Genomic DNA, 23,819 nt, shown 5'->3' with positions numbered 1-23,819 from the left:
GGATTTTTAAGGGTTTTAATGGAACAAACATGGAACTTATCGACCTTTTTCAGTGTCATATTGTTTCTTCAGAGTTATTCTAGAATTAAAGAAATAGTCACACTTATCACTAAACCACTTTGCTTATTTAAATCGAGAATAATTAAAAAACCTTAATTAATTAAAAAAAGTTAATTATTATAAATTGTTTATTAAATTGATATATTCTTATAAATTACTACTAAATTTTTAAATAAGCTTCTAGTTTAAATCAACCTGAAACATTACAACATTAAATTTGTTCTCAAGAGTTAAAGCAAAAAACAATGAAGCAAACGTAGTCAATTACAAGTTTTTTTGCTTTTAACTTTAATAGAGCAAAATGATCAAAAATTACTAGTTAACTCAGTTTACACCAGCAAACTTTTATTGGATTCAACCATAGTGAAATTAAAAACTTGTAATAAAAAAAATTAATGCAGTTTTTTTAGAAGTACATTACACAAAGCAAAAAGTTGAGTTTTTTTGTTATAAGCAATATTCTTCAACAAATTATCCAAGCAAGATATAGTTTTTCTCTAAATTGAGGAAATAATCTGAGATCTTGAAAGTTGCCACCAGACATCATTGTGGTTTTTCTGTCAAACTTCATATTTCACGTTTTTACTGAAAATTAAGCGAAAAGAAGCTTTGAAAGGTTTTGTCGTGATATTACACCTTTGTGATTTAATAAATTACATTTAGCAAAGAGATAATTTAGGACTAAAGAAAACTTTGGCAACAATGTGTATTTTGCCTCTTTTTGTTTGATTCTCGTTATAAATATTTTACATTGTAATGTAAATGTGTGTGAAATTGTTGCCAAATTTCATTTTAATTATTGAAAAAAAGATACACGTATTCAAAGATGAACATAGGTATATGTGTGGTATAATAATAACTAAGAGAAAGAGAGTTTTACTGAATTTTGTGTATACGAAAAATTAAAGTAATCAAAAGATTGCAATATTGCCATAGTCTAGAAAAAATAAAAACCAACTCACATTTACAATTTTTAGTCGTTCAAAGTGAAACTTTTCTATTTGTGACGTAATTCCAATTTAGTTTTAGTAGGATTTTCTATATGAGTATAATCGGAATATTTGAATGTTCAATCTAATTTTAACTCAACTATTCTATTTATTGAACAATCCCATTATTAAAATAAAATCAAGTCTACATCGCTACGGTCTATTCTTCTGGTGAACACAATCATTTCAATAAAATAAGAATGTTGACATTACCTGTGTAAAAAGTGCAAAAAACACGAGAAAGGCTCCTAACAATTTACAAATGAAACCTCATTGCTTAAAAGTCATTTGCGACTACTGAAGCACGGTAACACAATGGTTATCATGATTATGTATAATATTTAAAACAGTTTTTCAACCTATTCACACTTTTACTTTGTGCCAATAGAAGAAATAATTTCATGCTTCGAAAAGTCCGGATGTAAAGACGTGATTGAAAAAGTTTACAGTGAAAGTATTAGCAAATTGATTACAAAGTGGAAGTTTGTGGTATAATTTAACCATTTAGGGTTTATTGTTGCGGTAATACAGGGTGTTCCAAAATTGTCATTCGTTAGCTATAAATTCTGTAGGTTAAAATAAAATAGAATAAAAAAGCACTGTCAATATTTGACCTAAATTATTAACTGAAAACGAGCTCATTTTAAGGCAGTGTAGCTTTCTTATGCTCAAATGTATATCATAATTTATCAACAAATCATCAGGACGGTCCAATTTTATACAATGTCCAAGACTGATGTAAGATGTTTCGATGACAAAATTTCGTTTTGATGATTTAAAAAACCAAAACCAAGACCCGATTAACGCAATCGGAATCGACCATTCTGAAAATACATAAAACCCAAATACCGTTTTTATGTATTGGGATATTACCTCAAAAAATATGTTTGTTTTGAAAGATTTACTTTTCCTTTACCGCAAATTTTGCCCGGCTTATTATCGAAACTATACCAATTAATTGTCCATTATAGTTTGTTTTACATAATATCGAAATTAATCTGTACAATTTTAATCACATTGCTTAGCTAATAATTTTGTTATTAATTTGTTGCAACATGCCTTTTGTTCTTTTCCTCTAAAGTCTTAACAATGTAAGTATTTTCAGGAACAATACCGGAATAATGATAATGAATGTGGTTTCATTGATATGTTTTAAGATATCTTCTGCCATCAACTAAAATTTCTGATTTTTTTTAGAGAAACTAACTTTCAGCAATCTCAACCTCAACAATTATTAGGTATTAGCTAAATGTTTTCAAAATATTCAGAAAAATGCCCGAAACATGTTAATCAACTTTGACGTCCTCTAGCGACTAAACGGGGCAATCTAGTCCTGCCTGCTCACTCTCACGTGATAGCTGTATTCATTTGTTATTTACAATCATCTGACATGTTTATACGGAATGTTTTAAATTTTGGGCAAATGACAGTTTTTTATGGTCTACATATACTGGCATCGGCCATATTGAATTTAAACGTCAAGGTGGTCATTTTAACTAATTTTGACCCGGAGAACCCAAATCCAGTATCCCTTTGGCTGCAGCTGCCGCCATTTTGTCACTGACCTCTTAAGATCAAAATTGATTTACATCTGGTCGATCTTACAGATAATCTGTTTATACAACAATTGATAGAGAAAAGTGTATAGCACTTGGGTCTGAAGTACATCTAGCCTTTGTTGATTTAGGGAAGGCATATAATACAGTCTCAATCTCGCTTAAATAATTGTGATTAATATGCACCACCATTCTCTCTTTACCGATTAGTTAATCTTTTTACCTACGACCTCAGTGTAAATAGCTATTTACGCATAGTTTTCCGTTACGTAACGAACCTCTTTACGCACAGTTGTAAAAAAACGCACAGCTGTAAAAAAAGCGCACAGTTTTAAGATCGGCCACAAACTATCGCTCTAATGCTGGGAAAAATTGATTTTGTTTACCTTTCTTCCTTTATCAGAGTATATTAGATGAAGATCATCGCGTAATGCATTGTTCATACAGTTTTAAGTAACTACCACTTCGTCTAGAATATTATCTGCAATAGCAAACACAAGTTTTCCCTTTCTTCTTAATAACTGTAATGTTACCATAAATAATTATTTTAAGAACAACACTAACAACTATTTATGTAACATGATTTGTGAATTTTTTGTATTACGTTATTATTTTTTTCTTTGGTGGCATAAAACCTATGATTAGTTCAAATATGATGTCAATACGTTGAAAATATACTTTTTTAATGAAAAGTTAGTCTGAATTATATTAATTGCGAAAACAGGACTTTCCATTTGGTCGTAGGTAAAGTATAGTACGTCACACGTGCTCTAAGGCATTTTACGCACTCATGGAATTACACAATCGCCGCTACGCGTTTTCGTTCGTAACTTTTTCCATATCGTGCGTAAAATGCTTCTTACAGCACTAGTTACGTAATATACAATAAACAGTTTGGCGCCGCTGCAAAATTAAACCGAAAGACGAAGAATATATGCTTTATCCAAACTTTTGTGTTGTGAGACAAAGAGAGTTCCAAATTTTTTCTCTTTGGAAAAGCAGTGTTTAATAAATTTAATTGCTAACAATCATGCAGATGTGTTAGAAGATAAAAAGACTAACAGGACGTCAATGGATATGAAAAATAGTCTGGAAACAAATTGAGGATAAATTTAATTCTAGCGGGCTTCTTATTTGCTACAGAACGAACGAAAAACGAAAAAAGTTAGCAGAGAAGAGAAAGGAAACAACAGGGGGAGAGACAATATCAATCCAGAAACAAGATGAAACCGATGAAATGTTAATGTCAGTTTTAAACCAAAAAACTTTAGTTGGGTCTCAAAATAAATTTGATAATGATGCAGATTCAACAGCTACTCTACAATCCCAAATAGTGCAGAAAGATATAGTATGTGAATTCATACAGGATGTCGATGTAAAAAATGGGGCTTGCTCTGAAATGGTAAATTTCCTACTATACATTTTCTTTTTCGAAAAATTTGAATAATTAACCCAATTTTAGGGACATTGCTGAGAATATTCTTGACTTAACTAATGATGAGAGGACTATAATTAGAGGCCAAGAGGCAAACAATAAAGCTGCATCATCTTCAGAATTAAATGCCAGAGTAAGTTAGTACTTTTTATGAAAGGTTTGTTGTTTAATTTTTTTGTTCACAGAACAATAATTGGAAAAAATACACCCCAGCTGCATACACCCATGTTCACTATTAGATCCTGCACTGAAAATTCAGAAAACAAAATCTAGGATTCAAATCTAATCAACTATCCGATACACCACAAATTTCTATGAAACGGAAAAGAATGGCTACATCAACTGTAATAAATGTTAATTTTTGGCCTAATTGTTCTTTTCGTGAATAAAAAATGGTTTAAGTCACTGGTTGTATAAATAACTATTATTTCACTGTGGAATTTCAGTACATTTAAATGCTTTTATTTTATTTTATTTGAATAAACCAGGTATTTAAGTAACTCATATCTACTACTTGAAAAGAAAATAGTTATTTACATTACTAGTGTAGTATGAGCAATTTTATAGTCACGAGTGGGAAGTATTGTCACGACGAGATCGTAGATTGAGTTGTAATCGATCGATAATGAATATTTTATTGTACTCTTAGGGTGCTTTACCGCACTAGTGCGATAAAATCAATGACTACGTTTATATCGAGCAAATTGAATCCGCTTATTCAATCCGAACATGTAAACCGTCATAAAATCCTCGATATAAACGACGCGGATTAATGATTCGAATTGACTAGTCAATCCTAAAAAATAACAGGATTGAATTGAGTTTTGTTTTCGTTAATGTGAAACAGATTGTTTGTTTACTGCAGTACTGCAGATATATGCAATTAGTAAGTTGTGATATAATTTTATAACAAATTGACAATAGTATTGACGTTGTTCTTACCTTAATAAAATGTGTGTATTAAATAAAATAAAAAATTAATAAAATGCACTTTCTGAATGTCTGTTCCACAAACCCAATAAAGCAGCAATACATAACCTTAGAACACACACATTAATAAGCACAAAAATTTACTTGTGTTACGTTTTTATTCCCTAAAATATCGTTAAAATATTATTTTCAGTAAATATTCTTCTGTTCGTTATCAGACAAATTAATCATAATGAACAGAAAGTTGAATACATCACTACATGATACAAGCTGAACATTAGACATGCGTTTCTTTAGGCTTCTCAGATTTTTTGGTTTTACCAAATGACAATTTGAAAAATTTACTTTTTTCTCCAATTTTCTTTTTTAATTCGTGATATTGGGGCGAACAGTCGCAATATATTTTTACGCTTTCGTGAGGCCATGGCGGTTTGAAAATTGGCTCCAAATTCTGGTCCAGGTAGGTGCAATATGGAATTTCGGCCACTTTTTGCATTCCCAAACGTTCACAAATTTTCGCTCTAAAAATTATTCAGTGATAAATAGCAAAAGGAGCAATTGAAATTTTAAAAATTACGTGTGTAAACTGGTTGCGTCGCATCGTATTACTGGAAAACCAGCATCAGCACCTAAACTTTTTGATTCTTCTATAAGACGGAAAGCAAGTCCTTTTTTGCGGTGCGGTCTTTTAACAAACAGATGAGCCATCTACAAAAATAAGTAGAAGATCTATACATGAGAAATTTCACTAATAATAAATGTTGAATTACGTTTGTTTTAACAAATATTTTTCCTTTGAAGCTTTAAGTTTCTGTAATGTATTAGAAATATACTGAAAAAATACAAATATCAGGTGACCTTAAACTTGAGAATCTAATTAATTTTCCTAAGCATTAAACCACCAATACGAAACACATACACATATTAAAATGTAAGTTTGATATCTCTGGAAAGTAATCTGGTAATTAGTAATTCTGCTTGTACATGTCAATAACTTGATGGTGTAATTTGTTAAATTATAGTACCTCGTAAACTTTTTGAACTCCTAAACATCTCCAAAGATCTGGAACTCTCATTATGTGAGCATAAAACAATATCAACTTTCTGATATCATCCGACTGAATTTTGCATGCTAACTTCTCTTCCATATCTGGATCCCAAGGATTAGTCGAAGTATTTATGCATGCGCCTACTATACAACCGTTATATTTACATTTTGCCACTAAAATTACAATATAATTTACTAAAATAAAAAGCAACTGCATTAGATTTTACCTAAAGTGTAACCTTCTGCCATAGCGTGCATTGCCCTTTCATCCATAACTGGATTTGGTCGAACGTTAAGGGATGAAACTGTAGGCTCTCCATCGTAATAACCCTCATGCATTACCTTTAAAACTTCATCGAAATCATCCTTGTTGGCTCTCACAATGACGTAAGGTGATGTTTCTCGAACTTCCTATATCCAGATGATTGTATAAAATAATTGGAAAATGTAGCATTAATTGAATACCTGTTTTTTATGAAAGAATGCCAGTTGCCTTTTGCAGCGTGTTTTGATAATTTTTCGTGATTGGTTACCGATAATTTTGAATATGGATGGGCCAAAAATGAGTGACATAGTGACTTGAATTTTTGTCGAAATGACACTGACAAAGACATTTTGGTAGGTAAAACAGTGTGTGTATGATTGTTGTTTTATAACCTGAACAGGTAGAATTTTTATATTACATAAAGTCTGATCACAATGTTTTTGGATCTACCCTATCTATGGAATTTTGACATTTGGCCCTTTATATATCTTTGACAATAGTTTTTCTTTAATGTTATATGATAATTTTTTTATGCCATGTCAACTATACCTATACTAACAAAAACTTTACTTTCTAAGTAACCTTTCTAACTTACTTCACTGTGAGTTCAAAGGCAAAATAGCGCACTATTTTAAATAGGACACCATGTACATTATTACGTTATTCGATTCAGCTTTCTGTGTTCAATTTTTCATATTCTGTTAGTTTTCATAAAAAGCAATAAAAATCATCAAAAATTTTATTCTACTAGATTAATGGCGGATTGCACCGCTGGAAAAAGTGTATGTTGTAGGGAATTTTATCCTGTAAAAGACTGTTACAAAGAACTTTTATTCTTGTGAAAGCACAAAAAAATGCTTTAAAAGACCCTAAACAAGTTCAAAATCAACTCAGTTATTTAAAAAAAATCAAAAATGTGTAAAAGAGGAAAGTTGTAGGAAATTTCATTGCCTACCAGATTGTATTACGGTATTTCGGTCCTAAAAGGTCTCCTAAGGGAGATATTCTCTAAAAACTTTGTCAAAGCACAAAAAAGTGCTTTAAAAGACCCTAAACAAGTTCAACCAAAAGTAGGTAACTCGCTTATTTAGAAAATTATCACCTAAGCTAAGTTGTGATTTGACTGTGACAGACCATGTGCAAAATGTCATAGTCAAATTAAAACCTAGTCTAGGGTGCCCTTAAATATGTTAACCGGCCCTAAACGAAGAAAAGTTAGGAAGAGAAAAGCAAAGAAGAATAATTTAAAAGAAAAATACTTGAGAAGAGAAAAGAAAAAAGGCACCAAAAATAGTATAAAGAAGAAGATAACAGATATTTATTTAGCATAATAGCTACATACAAAAAAAAACAGTAATCATAAATCTTATTTTATCTTAAGAGTCGAAAGAAGAAGAAGATAAAGCAAAAAATAAAGAAGAATAAGACGAAAGATAGTTTCGTTTTCTTTATTTGGAAGCAGAAAAACTTGATGTTCTCTAAGTTTTCATAAAAAGCAAAATAGATCAACGTTTGGCGTATCAGGAATATAGACCAAAAAAGAAATAAAACTAATTAAAAACCAATTTAAAACCGTCTCTTTTTCGAAAAGTAATTAACATAACTTCAATAAAATATAATTTGATTTGGTGTTTTATTTAAAGTAATCAAAACATGTGTCGAAAATTTGACAAGTGATTGACATATTAATATGTTGATTTTGACATCAGACTCTGGCTATTGTTATTACTTTATTTAAACTTTGCTTAAAGATCAAAATTACCAGGGTTATCTTTTGAGTAAAATATAAACATTTTTCCATTGTACTATACAAAAAACGCACATTTTCAGAGATGCACATTTAAGATCACAACACACAAGTTTAAGGTGTAAAACTGGTTGTTCGAAGACCAAAAAGACCTCTATTTCAAATGAGACACACTGTATATTATGATCATTCAATTCAGGTTTTCTCTAGAACAAGAACTATACAAAAAAAAATTAACATTTCTAGAGATATATAGAGTAGAAGTTTCAACAGGAAACAGGAAGACAAAGATGTGACAACGTTTGAGGTTACTTCTAACATTTAACCAAAAAATGTCTGATTTGATACTTTAAGATTTTTTGTTATTTTCTTATTCTATAGGAAAAATTCCATGGATAGGATAGATTTAAAAAAAAAATTATTTGATTTCATAACATTTTCCAGGTAATAAAATTGTACAAAAACAAAATAAATTAAACTTATTCACAAGAACACAATCTTTATTAAAAATACAATTTGAACACATATAGAAAGAATCTCTAATGTTTAATCATGTTAAGAGGATCTTTATTGTATCGAGCAAATATCTCCTTTTTGAAGTTATCGAACAGTTTCCGGTTCTGGTTGTTTTGGTGTTCTCTCCATGGAGGACGACCTTTCTTCACTTGTAATCCCCAATGGCACGTAAAAATGGGAGATAAAACGTAGAATTCGTAGCCGGCGACAAACATCTCATATACCTAAAAACACCACAATTTTTAGTAATAATAATTGTAGAACTAGCAATAACAACAATAAGTAAATACCATGTCTTGACGTAACCGATCATACATTTAATAAGTGTAATGCCTCTTTCACAATGAATGTAGCATAAGAATCACATAAACATAAACATAAACGGAAACTTAATTTATTTCAAATTCTTGTTATTTTGGTTTATTTTGCAATTTCTTAGAAAAAAATGGACATTTTGTCGTATACAAATATGAGTTTTATGTTTACGTGTTTGTTATGTTAACGTTTATTGTGATAGAGGTATTATGGTTAATCTTAAGATCTTTTCATTACTTTTATGTTTCGTCATTTTACTTAGTGTAATCAAAAATGTGCTGCAATTAGTGTTATGTGTCAAAGTAGTCAAGGCGAAGATAAATGTCAAATATAATTATGGGATTTACAATGGAAAGAGATTTTTATGCAATTTATATTATATTCATAATAGAGAACCGGTTTCGGCTTTACGAAACCATCTTCAGTGTTTAATTTAAAGGAGAGCAGGTAAAATGTGTAAGGTGATGGTTTAAATTTTGTTCACTTTCCTAACTCCTTTATTGTTTATTTTAGCCCAAAAAGCTGCTGGACCAGAACCAGTATAGACTCCAAAACTAGGGATGATCAAAATTCAATCAATCATTCTGTACATATGGAAAGTACCTACTCAGCGATTTAGAAATCTAGATAATAAAAGTATACATATTGGTTTACCTGACTATTCCTTGTATAACCATATCCAATAAACCGCTCATCATGGGGTGGTACATTATCAGTGGATATGTAGAAGGGTTCATAGAGAAACTCAAAATTAGTGACCGGATGACTTATTCTCACTTTTTCGTCCGGATCTTTATAACTTTGCCATCTAAAAACAATCCAGTTAAAACTCAAAACGTAACAAATTCAACATAACTTTGAATATCAACTACCTAGTGAAATTTGTGGCATATTGATTATAAATAAATACTTTATGATGAAAAGGTCTCGCTAATCCTTTATTGGCCATTCGTATCAAATCAGTCTTATTTGGTGGGAAAAATACTCTTTCGTCTAATTCATAAGTTGGCACTACGTAAGCACATTTACCTGAACACTTCTCGGTTTCTACAATATAAGAAAAACACCAAAAAATTGTAATGCAGGACGTGAAGAGACTTACCAAAAAACTCATTCAAATTCTCAGCCATCCCTTTACTCGGAATAATATCAACATCAGTAAGAAAAATATATTTGGTTTGGCAATTTTTACGAGCAAGGTTTCTAAGTAAATTTTGTGGATATGGCAATTTGTTCTTCCATGAATTGAATGGATACTAGAAAATAAATTTGACTAATTATTATTAGCTATACCATAATCTTATAAAAAAAAATATTCAGTGACGTTTAAAAACTTACGCGCAGTTTCATGGTAGTATCTACAATAAGCTCTTTCAAAGCACCCATAGGGTTACCGCACTCCATTTTCGATAAAGCTTCCTCATCTATAGCGTAGTTTTTTGGACCCGTATCTCGCTTTATTGCTATGTGAAAGGTAACTTTATCTCTAATTCTTTTATTGCAATTTCTTAAATACATTATGTACAACAGGAGATGATTCAATTCTTTTTGGTTCCCAGCGAATACTGATAAAGATATAGGACCACCTGAAATAACATGGCAGAGTTAGGTCATTGACGACCAACAAACTGATTTTGTGTGAGTTTGTCTGATTGACTTAAAAAAAGATAAAAAGCAATGAATGTATAGCGAAAACCAAACCAAATTGCTAATAAGTCCCAGGGTGATTTTAATTTCTCTCTGTGTAACTTAATTGTACAGAGTGTCCACACATTGACCGGGAAGCAAAATGAATTTTGTTAAAACGACATATTGTTGCCCTGTTTCTTTTATAGTTTTTGAGATTCTACATTTTACGGAAACTTGCTTTTATTTCCCAAACTTTGCTATTTAGATATACGAACAAAATTTTTATAGTTTATTTGCAAAGATTCTAACTTTCTTTTAAAATAATTGATAAACCAAACACAAGGTATTTGAAAAAACGTCAATGACATACAGTGTGTCCCAAATTGGTTTCACATTCATTGGGATCTCGGCAAATGTAAGAGTTACAGAGTCTTGCAAGTGGGGAAAGTTTCAGAGAATGTTATGTGAAACTTATTTCCGGTTTCCAAATTGAATTATCTTCCTCCGTTTTCCGGAAAATTGGAAAAACGAATAATTAGAAAAAAATCTATCGTTGTAGTGTATATACAAGGTGCCACAAAGTGTAAGAATCTTAGAAATGTAAGAGATACAGAGGTGGTTAAAAATTGTGGCAAAATTGCTCAGTTTAAAGTTTTTTAAAATGCCGCTTTCAAATTTCAGAAAATTCCATTACTTCCGAAGACATCCAAAAAAAATCAAAATTTTGAAAACAAGTTTTTATTTTATTCTTTATTTATTTGATCACATAACAGAAAATATATGACATTTTTAATATTGCCACTTTTCCTTTTTTACAACGTAAAACAATAATATCATATTTGATATCCGACGTTTCGGTTTTTGGTTACCATCATCAAATTTTTTTTTTTTGTTGATTGACACGTTGTCATTGCATCTTTTTCGCTTTTTCTTCTAAAATTTGACAACGTCACATTTAAAGTCCGACTTTTCTATTTTTGATGATCATCAATTTAATTTTTCTTTTAATATATTTTAATTCTGTTTTTAATTAGCAATATTAAATATTTTGCTTGAAATTTGGCCTAATATTGGGTGAATACTAACCTACCACATTTACTAGAATATTCCTCCTGATAATATTCGAGTAGTTTTTCAGTGAAAATTTGACTTTATAAACTATTTTCAGTATTCTATTGATTTACAGATGTCAATTTAGCGGCTTAAGCTTATTAGAATTATGGTCCTTATAATACTCCAGTTGAAACTTGGTCTTTTAAGTTGAATTTATTAAACAAATATTTTATTAAAATGTTTTTGGAGCATTTTTAAAATTTAAAAAAAAAGTATGTTCTAGTATTTTAATGGCATTTGTAAAATAGGTAGATTACCGCCATATTAATCATTTAAGATCAGGATCTGACCGAAAAACTTCTGGAATAATATCAAAAAAGATTGTTTTAGTAAGTTGGACCACAAATTTAACATTTGTCAAATTGGTACATCTCTCACTCACTCAAATTCGCGTTTTTAAGTCAAATTTTAAGTGAAAAACTTTAAGGTTATTGTAATAAATTCAAGCAACTAAATTGACATTTTTATATTATATGGGTATTGAAATTAGATTTTTAAGACCAAATTTCGAGCGGAAAAGTTCTGGTAAAGTTTCAAGAAGGTTAAATTACAATAAATGTAGGCTTTTCAAAGTAGAACTATTATCAGTGTAAAAAAATAAATTAAATTATATTTCTAAAATTAGGTTAGAAATCAAAGAAGTGTGATCATTGCTAAAATAATTGTAACAAAATTAACATTAATAAAAAATTTGTTTTTTTTGCCGATCTTGGGAAATACTCTCTTTTCATATCTTCATCTACTATCTACAATATTTAGAACTAGCTCATTAACAAAAATATAATTTGTGTTATTTCAGTGAAACTGCAAAACTGAACCATATCATATGATGAGAAAAAACTATTCGAAAATGTAAAAATTGTAATACCGCCCATCATAGAAAGAAAGTTGACAATGATAAACAAACTGAAACGTCGGATCTCAAATATGATATCGCCACGTTGTAGAGGAGAAAAAGTAGCAATGGTAAAGTGTTATTTAATTTCATTTATCTCATCAATTAAATTAACAAACATAGAAAAACTAACTTTAAAAATGACATTAAGTGTTTAAGCGGCATATTATTACTTAAAACTCCAGATTGCACATTTCGTACTTATACACGAATTTGTTTTACCCTATACAGGATGATTCCAAAGTTGGTGCTTTCCTTTCACTTGCGATTTGGGCTTCAAAAAATATGTTTTTTTTTCCTTTGACGCTTTTTTGAAATATGAACAATAACGAAGATACAGGGTGTCAAAGTTTTACTGAAAAAATAAAAATTTAAGCGTATAATTTTTTAAAAACATTTTCGAAAAAAAATATTACCCTACTAGTTTTTTTTCAACATAAAATGTATTATTGAATTCCTTGTTCAATTCTAAAAATAAAACCCCTTCTATTATTTTTTGCTACGACGCACCGCTTTCGAGTAAAAAAATAAAAACCATCTTAATGCGTGCCTAAAATTAAATGCTGTTTTAATTTAAAATGTCAAATTATTAAAACATAGTTCAAAGGCGGCTGAAATCTTTTGTTTTTGTTTATGTCTGTTGATAAAGAATAACCTGTAGTTAGTTAAAATTAAATTTAAGTTATTCTTTATTTTGTTTTTTTTTCAGTCAAATTTTGACACCCTGTATCTTCGTTATTGTTCATATTTCGAAAAAGCGTCAAAGGAAAAAAAAGCTTATTTTTTGAAGCCCTATTCGCAGGTGAAAGGAAAGCACCAACTTTGGAATCACCCTGTATAGTAACAAAAACCTAATTAGATCTATGTTCCAGTAAATTAATTAAAACCTTGTAGACTATTAGAATTATGTATAGAAAGTGCTACAACAAAAATAGTTAAAATTGAATTGCGGTATTTGCGTAAATCATCACCAGCACTCACTGTGTTAAGATGTATGCAAACCCCGTATACGTGGAGTTAACATCAATGTATCCAATGACGTAATGCCAAAAAATTTTTGACATCAAATTCTGATAAAAATACACATACAAATGCAACAAATGTAAGCTTCTAGAGAGAAAAGGATTAAATCTGCTAATTTTTGAGACTCATATTAATTAGACTATAATTTTTTAGGTTGTCATCCTTATATCATGTTGTCAATTTTACACTACATATCCGATTACTAATAAATAAAGTTTATTCTTACCCCAGTAAAGGCTGCTCTCAATAAGAGACGCGATCTTATCCAGAGAACTTTGAGTGGCCAAACAAGTTTTGTAGGCCTTTGACAGTTCCACATACTTGTCACCCACGATAACATTATCGAATAATTTATACTCGAGTTTGTTATCCGCTCTGCCCAGAGCTAAATTCAGATTCAAAGGGTATTTTTGCTTTAATTCTAAATTTTTGTAATACTCCGCAATATTGTCGTAGATTGTTTTGTTCAGGCTTGCCACTTTCAATTGGGCCGCCTCTTTGTTTTTAGGTGTAGCATCTAAAACTATAATTTTACAAAGTTGATTTAAAAGTGGAAATCTGTTCTACTTACGATTATGGGATTTGTGGCTTTTACACTCGTTCAGTTCATTTTTCAGATCGTTCACAACATTTGATCTCTGGTTACATGTTGTGACGTAGATCAGCTTTACGGTCAACAGAATGTTGTAGGCAGTCATAAAGACCAAGATGCAGATGCAAATCTTCCAAAGACGCCATTTGCTCTACAAGGAAACAACAGATCATTCATTAGATAATTCCAGTTGGAAAAAATGTTTACAATTGGAGCTAGCTTAGAAATAGGAATTTGGATTCAGCGTAAATTTAGAATTTTATTATTTTATGGATTGGGCTGTATTATGCAATTTTTTCCAATTCTAAGTTTTTTGTATAAGGATAAAAAATTATGTTAGGTTAGGTTAGGTAAAATTGTTAAACATCCTTTTCTCAATCCTTCCATAGTAGATTAATTATTAATAAACGAGAATTATCGGATAATAAGAAATATTGACACTAAAACTACTTAATACACATTAATTTGTGTTTTTCTGATGATCGCAGGCACACAATACAAATTAGAAAACCTTGAGAGTGTGTAAGATCAATTTTTATTACCAGAGTATAAAATAATTATTAAATGATTACTAGACTGAGTGAGTAATATGATTCACTGCAATTAGAATGGAATTCAGTTACTCCGGATTGTGGATGATTCATTAAAGATTGTGTTTTTATTACCAATAATTGATCTATTAAGATTGATTTTTACTGGAAAACATATTTTGAAACTACTCCCTACTTATACAGAGTGTTTTTTAAACTGTCGTGATTAATATGATATTAGTATATCTAAATAAACGTTTGTTCCTTCAAATAGAACATTCTAAAAGTTGTAGTTACCCTAAGAACATTTTGCTTTTTACCAGCATTTAGAAAACCCCTGTGTATAAATGAAAGACTGTCTACTAGGAGAAAGATAATGTATGGTCTGGGAGTGACCTCATTGAATACTTTATTAACCTGCAGAGTAGAAATTTACTTGACTTTCAGCAGCTGTGCTATTGATTATCAATTTAGTAATTTTCTAGTTATGAATTAAAAATGAAAAGGGAGCATCATAACAGAAAAAAATGTAATTATTAGTAAGAAACACTTATTTATGCTTAGCTAACACATTAGCTAACTTCTCAAAGAAAATATCTGTTCCCATGGAAATTTTGTATTTTTTTCAGTGGGACCGAAAATCTCTATGATTTTGATGGTTGTGAATTTTGGGGCTTTTGTTGTCTCTCAAATACTAGCTAGATTAGAAAGATTCAGAGATTGTTTAAGCTAAGTGAGTGAAACTCGATGGCGTAAAGGGTTTTGGTCGATAAATCGAAAATTTCAGTTTATTGAGCACTTTCTAAAATGTATATTGTTTCTTAGAACAATACACCTAAGTTGATTTTCAAAATCAAACTTACAATTTACTTTTTTGGAAAAACAGTAGCTGGTAAAAACCTATTGACAGAATTTAACTGTCAATAATTTTTCTCTCTGTGATTTGCAACAAGTCATAATAGTCATAGTCATAATAAATAATTATCATATGTATCTAATTTTGCCTTATTTTCATGTTTTAGTCAGTTTAGACACTGTAGTCTTTAAAAATTCACAGCATTGCTATCATACATATTAGTTATACTAATTATAAATTATTATATTAACTATTTTTGAAAAGCTGAAACAGATTAAGAAAAAAATATATTGTGTGTCATTTTTAAAATAGTGTTTTTTTCAATAAAACTAAAGTACTGGTCAAAAATCTATTTTTTTTTATGCAGGTTGTATAACACTTGAGAAGAGTAATACTGTCTTAAAATAATCTTGTATTTATAAGTTTCACTAATTTAAAATTTACGATAATCATCCACACGCCAATAGGACACCCTGTACACTTTTGTTTTCATGTGTCTAATTTTAATCAGTTTAAGTGTCTGAGGATGTCCATAAAATTTGAAAAACGGAAATCATAAGTCAAAATGACTCAAACTTCTCTCTCTGACATATGCAATGTGTCATAAAATAGACTCAAAATTTTGAAAAGAATTCAAAACTTACACGGGGCCATCTATTTAAAAAAATCAAGTTTGACATAACTATTACGTTGATCGTCCTGTATATGTCGATACTACGTCAAAAAATGCGCAACAAAAAAATTATAAATGGCGTTTGAGTAAATCATAGAAAAAATAGTCTTTCTGTAGACCGATCATACACAGGCTGTGCAATTTCAGATGCCAAAAATTTGCATCAATTATTTTAAATATACAGGGTACCACCAAATTATTTTACCAAAAGAAAATATTTTTTAATGAATATTTCCCTCATGTGTTAAATGTCCCATATGAGCAGTGCATTTTCACCAGAATGACAGCGATAATTGCATTCTAAAGTGATAATTGCATTTCGATAATTGCACTGTACGTATTGTTACGGTCTGGGCCTACTATGCTCGATACTTCTTAACGAGCGCTCGCTTCGGGATGAAACCGATGCGCCGCAATATCTGGCCGGGCGCGTATTAAAGTAGGCCACAGTTAGGAAGCGCTACCTGGAAGGTTCGAAGCAAATCGCGAAGCGTTTCGCGGTCATTCTAGAACGTGGTTTGTGAATATAAAAGAAGCGGCGTCGACGAGAGAGTAGAGTAGTGTAGTAGTGAATTTGGGAACGCGGTAAAGTTTAAATAGCGGAGTAATTGTGGAATTGTAGTAGTGTTTTTAGTAGCTGTGTTAATTATTGTACGCAGTGTTTTAAAGTGTAAATAAATTTATTAATTGTTGAGTTAAACTGACTTTGTGTGAACCCACGGGAAAATCGTAACAATTGGTGTCAAAGAAGTGCGATCAGACTTTAGTGCGACGTGAATTGGAACTAAACTTCGGGTTAGAGACTTGTGTTCAGAACCGGACTAGAGATTTTCGGAACAGTGGTGTGTTGTTCAATTTATTTTATGCCAATAACAAGACGTCAAAGTGCAAACATGGAGGCCCAATTTGCAGCTATTATGGACATGCTTAAACAAAATCGACAACAAGACAAGGAAGAACAAGAAAGGATTCGACAACAAGACAAGGAAGAACAAGAAAGGATTCGACAACAAGAAGAAAGAATTCGACAACAAGACAAAGAAGAAAAAGAAAGAATGAGACAACAAGATATAGAAATGCGTCAAGAAGATAGAGAGCGGCAAGAAAAGCGTAACGAAGAAATATTGAACGTTCTAGCGGGGACCAAGAGTATGTAACCCATAGTCTCAAAAAGATGGAGTATGATGTTCAGGTAAAATTTAATGATGTTCGGGAGGACATAAATAAAATTCAGAATGATGTAGAGATAAAGCTACGCGACTTAGAGCGGAAATTTGACAGCAGAGGAGCCAGCTCTACAATAATCACCGGAAACGGGCTCAACAAGATCAAGCCTCCCACATACGATGGTCAAACTTCATGGGCAATGTACCAACTCCAATTTGAGGCCGCTGCAAATGCAAATGGATGGAGTAACGAGGAAATGGCTGTAGCACTAATAGTGGCATTACGAGGACCTGCATTGGAGCTGTTAGAAACGGTGCCTATCGCCCAACGAAGCAACTATGAAGCATTAGTAGCTGCATTAGAACGTCGTTATGGGGATCAACATAAGAAAGGACTGTATCGAACGCAATTAATGGCAAGACAGCAGAAAACTGGTGAAAATCTAGAAGAGTTTGAAACCGAAATTCGTCGCCTTGTGCATCTGGCTTACCCAGTCGTCCCGGATGAAATCCAAGAAGAACTTGTGGCACAGTATTTTGTAGATGGGATTCGAGATCCGGAGGTAAAGAAATGGCTGAAGATGTTCAAAGGGAGCAACAACAGCGAATTACTGATTCGAGCGCTGGAAATGGAAGCTGCGTGCAATGATTTAAAGCCAGAGCCTATTCAAGAGGAAAGAGTACCGCCAGCCGATCATGTTGCTACATTAATAGATGAAATTAAAGCAATGGTAGGCCAATAAGTGCAACAAATGGCAGCATCAGGAAATAGTCAGTCCACACAATTAGAACGATCACGCCCGATCACGAGAGTGGAGTGTTATCGATGCGGACGTACGGGACACATTAGAAGGAATTGCAGACAGCGGTCTTGTTCTCCAAACCCACAGTGCCGACGAAATCAGGACATTAGAACAAATCACCGGAACTCCTCTGTTAAAAGAAACATTACATGTTATATTTGCGGACGTAAAGGACATTACCAATGGAATTGCAGACAGCAGTCTCGTTTACCGACCCCGCAGAACTGGCGTAACCAGGAGCAGGAAATGAAGAACCCGGAAGGACATTTACCGCGATATGTAGAGGATCGTCAAGCTTTGGATAGTGACTTAAGGTATCGGAAAGGACAAATTCATAATGGTTGGAGGATTGGTCAAATCGCGATGGTGACAGATAAAGAGGCTACAAAAAGAATGAAGAGCTGCGTTTCTAAGGAGGACATAATAAAAGGACAGCGCTCAGACTCTGATTTGGAAGTAATCAGAAGATGGTTGGAGAAGGATTTGAAACCGGATTGGCAACAGATTTCCAGATATGGACCAACAGTAAGGGGTTACTGGTTGCAGTGGAATTCGCTTCGACTGCGAGATGACTTAATTACTCGCAAATGGGAAAGTCCAGACGGAAAACGCTTTGTTTACCAAACAATAGTGCCCAATTCCTGCAAAGAGAATGTGCTGCGAGAACTACATGACAGTCGCAGAGGAGGACACTTTGGAGTAAACCAGACTTTGGCTAGAATAAGAGATCGATTTTACTGGATTAACTTCAGAAAGGACGTTGAGGAATGGTGTAAACGGTGTGAGCAGTGTTCGTTACAGAAGGGATCCAGCACAATTCGGGAACTTGAGAGAGAGAAGATGAAACCAAACAACAACCGTATGAAGATGACACTGGACCACAGACCAACTGGTGGCAATTATAAGGAAGGTGATGCTGTGTGGATGTTTCAACCCAGGAGGAGCAAAGGATTAAGTCAAAGATGGCAACGACACTGGGAGGCACCTTACAATGTGGTAAAAAGGTTAAACGACGTCGCCTACAGAGTCCAACGCAGCCCCAAAGGCAAGATGAAAATTGTCCATCTGGACAGACTCAAGAAATACCAGGTGGTGTAATTTCTGAACTGAAGTTACCCCCGCCTGTCTGAGATGGTCTGGATGACCTATACAGTATTTGCGAAATGTGAATGAAACAACGTACTGGTTACAATGTGAAATTTAATAATAAACCTTGAAACACTACGACACATTTACTCTTAACGCACCGCAAACGATACACTCGCGTGCGCATACTGATCAAGACTCCTTTTTACATTTCTTGCGCCGGTTAGCAACCGTAGTTCCAGACACCGCCGCCCGCTCCCCGCAGTCCCCTTGAAAAATACGCGATGTATTTTTAGGGCTTTTTATGCGGAGTTGCCAATATGTGCATGCTGATTATTAACGTTCAACATGCCCCCCACCTTGAAAGGCTACTTTCAAAAGAGTAATATTGTGTCAAAGAAAAAGTTTAACATGTAATGCTTAACATAAACTTATTCTAAGTAACGCTATTTACATAGGCAACAGCCACTGGCAAACATTAACCCTTTGCTACATACTAGTATCTATAGGCAATGGAGCCAGCTTTACGACTGCTCGTTTAATTGTGCCATACGCGGTTTTGACCGTTGCAACGCGCACAACACCATCTGTGCCCGGGTGCACTTCACTAACACGCCCGAGTTTCCAACGAAACGGTGGTAAGTCATTATCATGAACCAAGACCAGTTCTCCGACAGCTAGATTTCTGCAACTTATCTTCCATTTCTGGCGTTGCTGAAGTTGACGAATATACTCAAATGACCATCTGTGCCAGAACTGCTGCTTGATTTTCTCAAGTTTCTCGTACAAGGCTAGTCGGTTTACTGGTGTATGTTCTAAGTCAGGATATGGTAAAGACGACGAATCCCGACCGATCAAAAAATAAGACGGAGTCAAAGCGCACAAATCGTTAGGATCACTCGATAATCGCGTTAAAGGTCGACTATTCAAAATACATTCTATTTGACTAAGTATTGTACAAAAATGTTCAAAGGTTGGCTTGAAAGGAAGATTTGACAAAACCTTCATTAAATGCCTTTTGGCACACTTTATGCCGGCCTCCCAAATGCCTCCGTGATGTGGAGAATACGCGGCTATAAATTTCCAATTGATATCTAAATCTGTACCAAGTTGTTTGATGATACAATTTTGATTAGATTTTAGGAATTGTCCAAGTTCATTCAATTGGTTGTTTGCACCTAAAAAGTTGCTTCCATTATCGGTGTATACATTCAGTGGCTTGCCTCTACGAGAGATAAACCTCTGAAAGGCTTGTAAAAATGATGATGTACTTAGTTCTGTTGTTAGCTCTAAATGAACAGCTTTAACAGTTAGACATATAAAGAGACATAAGTAACACTTTCCAGTTTTTCCTGGTCGACCAGCATGATCTTTGTAGAAAAAAGGTCCAGCATAATCAATTCCTACATGAGTAAAAACTGACATCTGTGGCGATACTCTAGCTGCTGGTAAGTTCCCCATAATGGGCTTAACAAATTTGGGATTAAATTTGAAACACACTATACATGTCCTGACGACCTTTTTTGCCAAATTTCTTCCAGAAATTATCCAGTATTTTTCCCTAACTCTTGACAAAAGTAGCTCAGGCGCACAATGAAATGATGAAATATGCTTTTCTCTCATGATTAACAATGATAAATGATGCTTTCCTGATAAAAGAATTGGATGTTTAATATCAAATGAGTATGGTGCATGTTTCAATCTACCCCCCACCCTGACAACATTATCTTTCAAGAAAGGTGATAGAGACAATAAATTGCTTGTTTTAGAAACATTGCCTGTCTTTTCTAGATCATTAAGATCTTGACCAAAAGACTCTTTTTGAGCAAGTTTGATCAAAATATCTTCAGCTGACCGATGCTCTTCAACGGACAACTGGTTCGTCTTCCTTTTGTCATGTTGACACTTACAGTTATGGATAAAACGCAGAACTAATGCCATAACCGTCCTAATTCGAGGAAAAGAAGAAAATCGGTTAAATGGAAACAATTGAGTTGTAACTTGGACAAAGACTTCAACGTTCTTTTTAGTTTCTGGTAGTTGTAGTAAGTCTATTGGCTCAGAAATTGTTATGTCAACTGGCCACTCAGATCGAGACTGGTACAACCAAGTTGGTCCGGTCAACCATTCTCGTTGTCTTTCAACGAGCTGTTTAGGAGAAGTACCTCTTGAGACAAGGTCAGCGGGATTTAGCTCCGTAGGTACATAATTCCACATTTCAGGAGGAGTCAGTCCTTGAATTTCTGTGACTCTATTCCCCACAAAAACTTGAAATTGATGTGGTGATGATCGTATCCAAGCTAGTGCCACAGTTGAATCACACCACATGAACGAATCGTCAATTTTAAAAGTCAATGATTGTGTCACCTTTGAGAAAAGTTTAGACAAGAGCAATGCGCCGCAAAGTTCCAATCGAGGAATGCTTATCGACTTTAATGGGGCGACTCTTGTTTTTGACACTAGAAGATTGACAAAAACATTTTGATTTTTATCAATTGTCCTTAGGAAAATGCATGCGCCGTAGGCATATTGAGACGCATCGGAAAACCCATGGATTTCAGCGCGAACACAGTCCTTACATGTAGCTTGTCTAGGAATATTCAATTTGTTTAACTCTGGAAGTTCCAGTCGAAAAGATTTCCACTTACGAGCTAACTCAGTGGGCACTTCACCATCCCAAGGTATATTTAATGACCAAAGTTTTTGTAAGAACATTTTTGCTCTTATAACGACTGGACTTAAAAGACCAAGCGGATCGAAAATCTTTGCCACTTCGGACAAAATAACGCGCTTAGTTACTTTGGCATGTGGAATGATAGGATGTATGAAAAATGAAATGTAGTCTGAACTAGAGGACCAAGACATACCCAATGTTTTGGTTGAATCAGAAGATCCAAAGTAAAACTCGTCTGAAACTGCTTTTGAGTTATTTAATGAACTTAAAATGGTTGAGCAGTTAGATCGCCACTTCCTTAATTGAAATCCAGCGGATTCCAGAATTGAGCTGACTTGATTTGCTAGATCAATGGCTTCACTAACTGAATCAGAACCGGAAAGAAAGTCATCAACGTAAAAGTCCCTTTTTAAAGATTTGGCTGCAAGAGGATGTGATTGCAGATGATCTAGACTCAACTGAAGCAAACATCGCGTGGCCAAAAAGGGTGCACTTGCTGTGCCATAGACGACTGTATTCAAGGAGTATGAAAGAAGTTCTTGATCTGAATTTGATCTCCACAAAATCAACTGAAGAGGTTTAAACTCATCGGCTACTAGTATCTGACGATACATTTTACAAATGTCTGCATTAATCACAAAGGAATGCTGTCTGAATCTTAGTAATATAGATACTAAGTCTTCTTGAACTGTTGGTCCAACCATCTGGATTGAGTTATAAGAGAGACCACTTGAGGATGCAAATGAGCTGTTAAAAACAACCCTGAGTTTTGTAGTGGAACTATCTTCTCTGAAAACTCCATGATGGGGTGAATAAAAGGTTGTTTGACCATCAGAAGGTTGAAAAGGTGACATGTGCTGTAACTGCTCATATTCTGTCATGAATTGACAATACAAATTCTTTAATTCGGGCTTATAATTTAAACGTTTTTCTAATGAAAAGAATTGCTTTGCGGCTCCATCTCTGGAATGACCTAACTTAGAAATAGATTCTTTAAGTGGAATGGAAACCACAAACCTACCATCTTCACTTCTACGAACAGTATCAATAAAGTGTTGTTCTGCCATCTGTTCTTCCTGAGACCATGGACATTTAGTTGCAACTTCTTCCAATTCCCAAAATGTTTGAAGTTGAGTTTGTATTTCATACTGACTAACAAGATGACAAGTTGAAACTTGTTGGGAGTTGCGATCAGACATCTGACTTGTAAATGACCCTGTCACAATCCAACCAAACTTAGTGTTCTGTAACACTGGCAAACCAGGTCCTAAGTTTCGGAATCCTTTGCACATGATTCTCCAGAAAACTTCGGCACCAATCAGCATGTCAATGTCTTGCGACAAGTAGAATTTAGGATCAGACAATGAAACATTGGAAGGGATATTAATCGAATCATGGCTCAAAGAAAAAAGTGGTAGTTTATTTGTTATCTTTGGTAAAATGAAACATTGAATGGAAACATTAAAATTTGTCTGAAAGGAACAAACTTGAAGTGTGCAACCTTGTGAAACCTTGACATTTGCTTCGTCTATGCCAGTGACTGAAGTATTGGTTTCAAACTTGGATAAAGACAACTTGCTCGCAAATTTACTGGACACAAAATTAGACATTGAAGCATTGTCAAGCAACGCACGACATAAATGAGATTGTCCTTCAGAATCCACAACGTTTACCAAAACGGTTGCTAGCAAAACTTGACTTGCACTAGATATTTTACACACTGTTGTTTCCTCGGGTTGATCAGTTACTGAACTGTTAACTTGTTCAACCAATGTTAAACCAACTGGATTTACTTGAGGTTCTATTGGGTGTAATAAGGAGTTATGGTTTTCAGAACATCGTCTGCAGGGTCCAGATTTACATTGCGAAATAGTATGACCTTTTTGAAGACAATTTTCACAAAGATTTAATGATTTTA

The 23,819-nt window shown here is 33.3% G+C and overlaps 2 protein-coding genes and 1 long non-coding RNA gene across 6 annotated transcripts in view; 1 reads left to right on the top strand and 2 right to left on the bottom strand.

Annotated features, from left to right (window-relative positions):
- Window positions 1-476: 476 nt before the first annotated feature.
- On the top strand, window positions 477-4,984 carry LOC145724968 (uncharacterized). The gene is made up of 3 exons (XR_014177138.1): window positions 477-4,007; window positions 4,068-4,173; window positions 4,226-4,984. It is a non-coding gene; the product is annotated as an uncharacterized LOC145724968 (long non-coding RNA).
- A 125-nt stretch (window positions 4,985-5,109) lies between these two features.
- Window positions 5,110-6,643, bottom strand: LOC145724967 (arylalkylamine N-acetyltransferase 1-like). The gene is made up of 5 exons (XM_081973483.1): window positions 6,484-6,643; window positions 6,246-6,429; window positions 5,996-6,192; window positions 5,548-5,678; window positions 5,110-5,491 (listed from the first exon to the last, which is right to left on the bottom strand). Exons 1-5 carry the CDS (start codon window positions 6,589-6,591, stop codon window positions 5,248-5,250), a joined length of 864 nt encoding a protein of 287 aa, XP_081829609.1. The 5' UTR covers window positions 6,592-6,643; the 3' UTR covers window positions 5,110-5,247.
- Window positions 6,644-8,509: 1,866 nt separating this feature from the next.
- Window positions 8,510-23,819, bottom strand: part of LOC145724241 (beta-1,4-glucuronyltransferase 1) — a 28,074-nt gene continuing 12,764 nt past the window's right edge. For 3 of the 4 annotated variants that reach the window (XM_081972400.1, XM_081972399.1, XM_081972401.1), the window contains 7 exons: window positions 14,093-14,264; window positions 13,748-14,044; window positions 10,200-10,447; window positions 9,964-10,117; window positions 9,734-9,908; window positions 9,516-9,669; window positions 8,510-8,770 (listed from right to left, as the gene is read on the bottom strand). In XM_081972400.1, the coding sequence (XP_081828526.1) occupies window positions 8,570-8,770; window positions 9,516-9,669; window positions 9,734-9,908; window positions 9,964-10,117; window positions 10,200-10,447; window positions 13,748-14,044; window positions 14,093-14,264 (1,401 nt within the window). In that variant the 3' untranslated portion in view covers window positions 8,510-8,569. The remainder of the gene's footprint in view (window positions 8,771-9,515; window positions 9,670-9,733; window positions 9,909-9,963; window positions 10,118-10,199; window positions 10,448-13,747; window positions 14,045-14,092; window positions 14,265-23,819) is intronic. The other variant, XM_081972402.1, reaches the window with a different exon arrangement.

The sequence above is a fragment of the Ips typographus genome, linkage group LG2, assembly GCF_016097725.1.
Source record: "Ips typographus isolate SLU linkage group LG2, UJ_Ityp_2.0, whole genome shotgun sequence".
Lineage (NCBI taxonomy): Eukaryota > Metazoa > Arthropoda > Insecta > Coleoptera > Curculionidae > Ips > Ips typographus.
This window is presented reverse-complemented; position numbering and strand designations above follow the sequence as displayed.

Coding starts and splice junctions, on each gene's coding strand:
- LOC145724967 (XM_081973483.1), bottom strand. CDS start 6,591: ATGTCACTCATTTTTGGCCCATCCATATTCAAAATTATCGGTAACCAA. Junction 6,193..6,245: donor GGCAGAAGGTTACACTTTAG/GTAAAATCTAAT, acceptor TTGTAATTTTAG/TGGCAAAATGTAAATATAAC. Junction 5,679..5,995: donor GAGTTCAAAAAGTTTACGAG/GTACTATAATTT, acceptor TTATTTTTGTAG/ATGGCTCATCTGTTTGTTAA.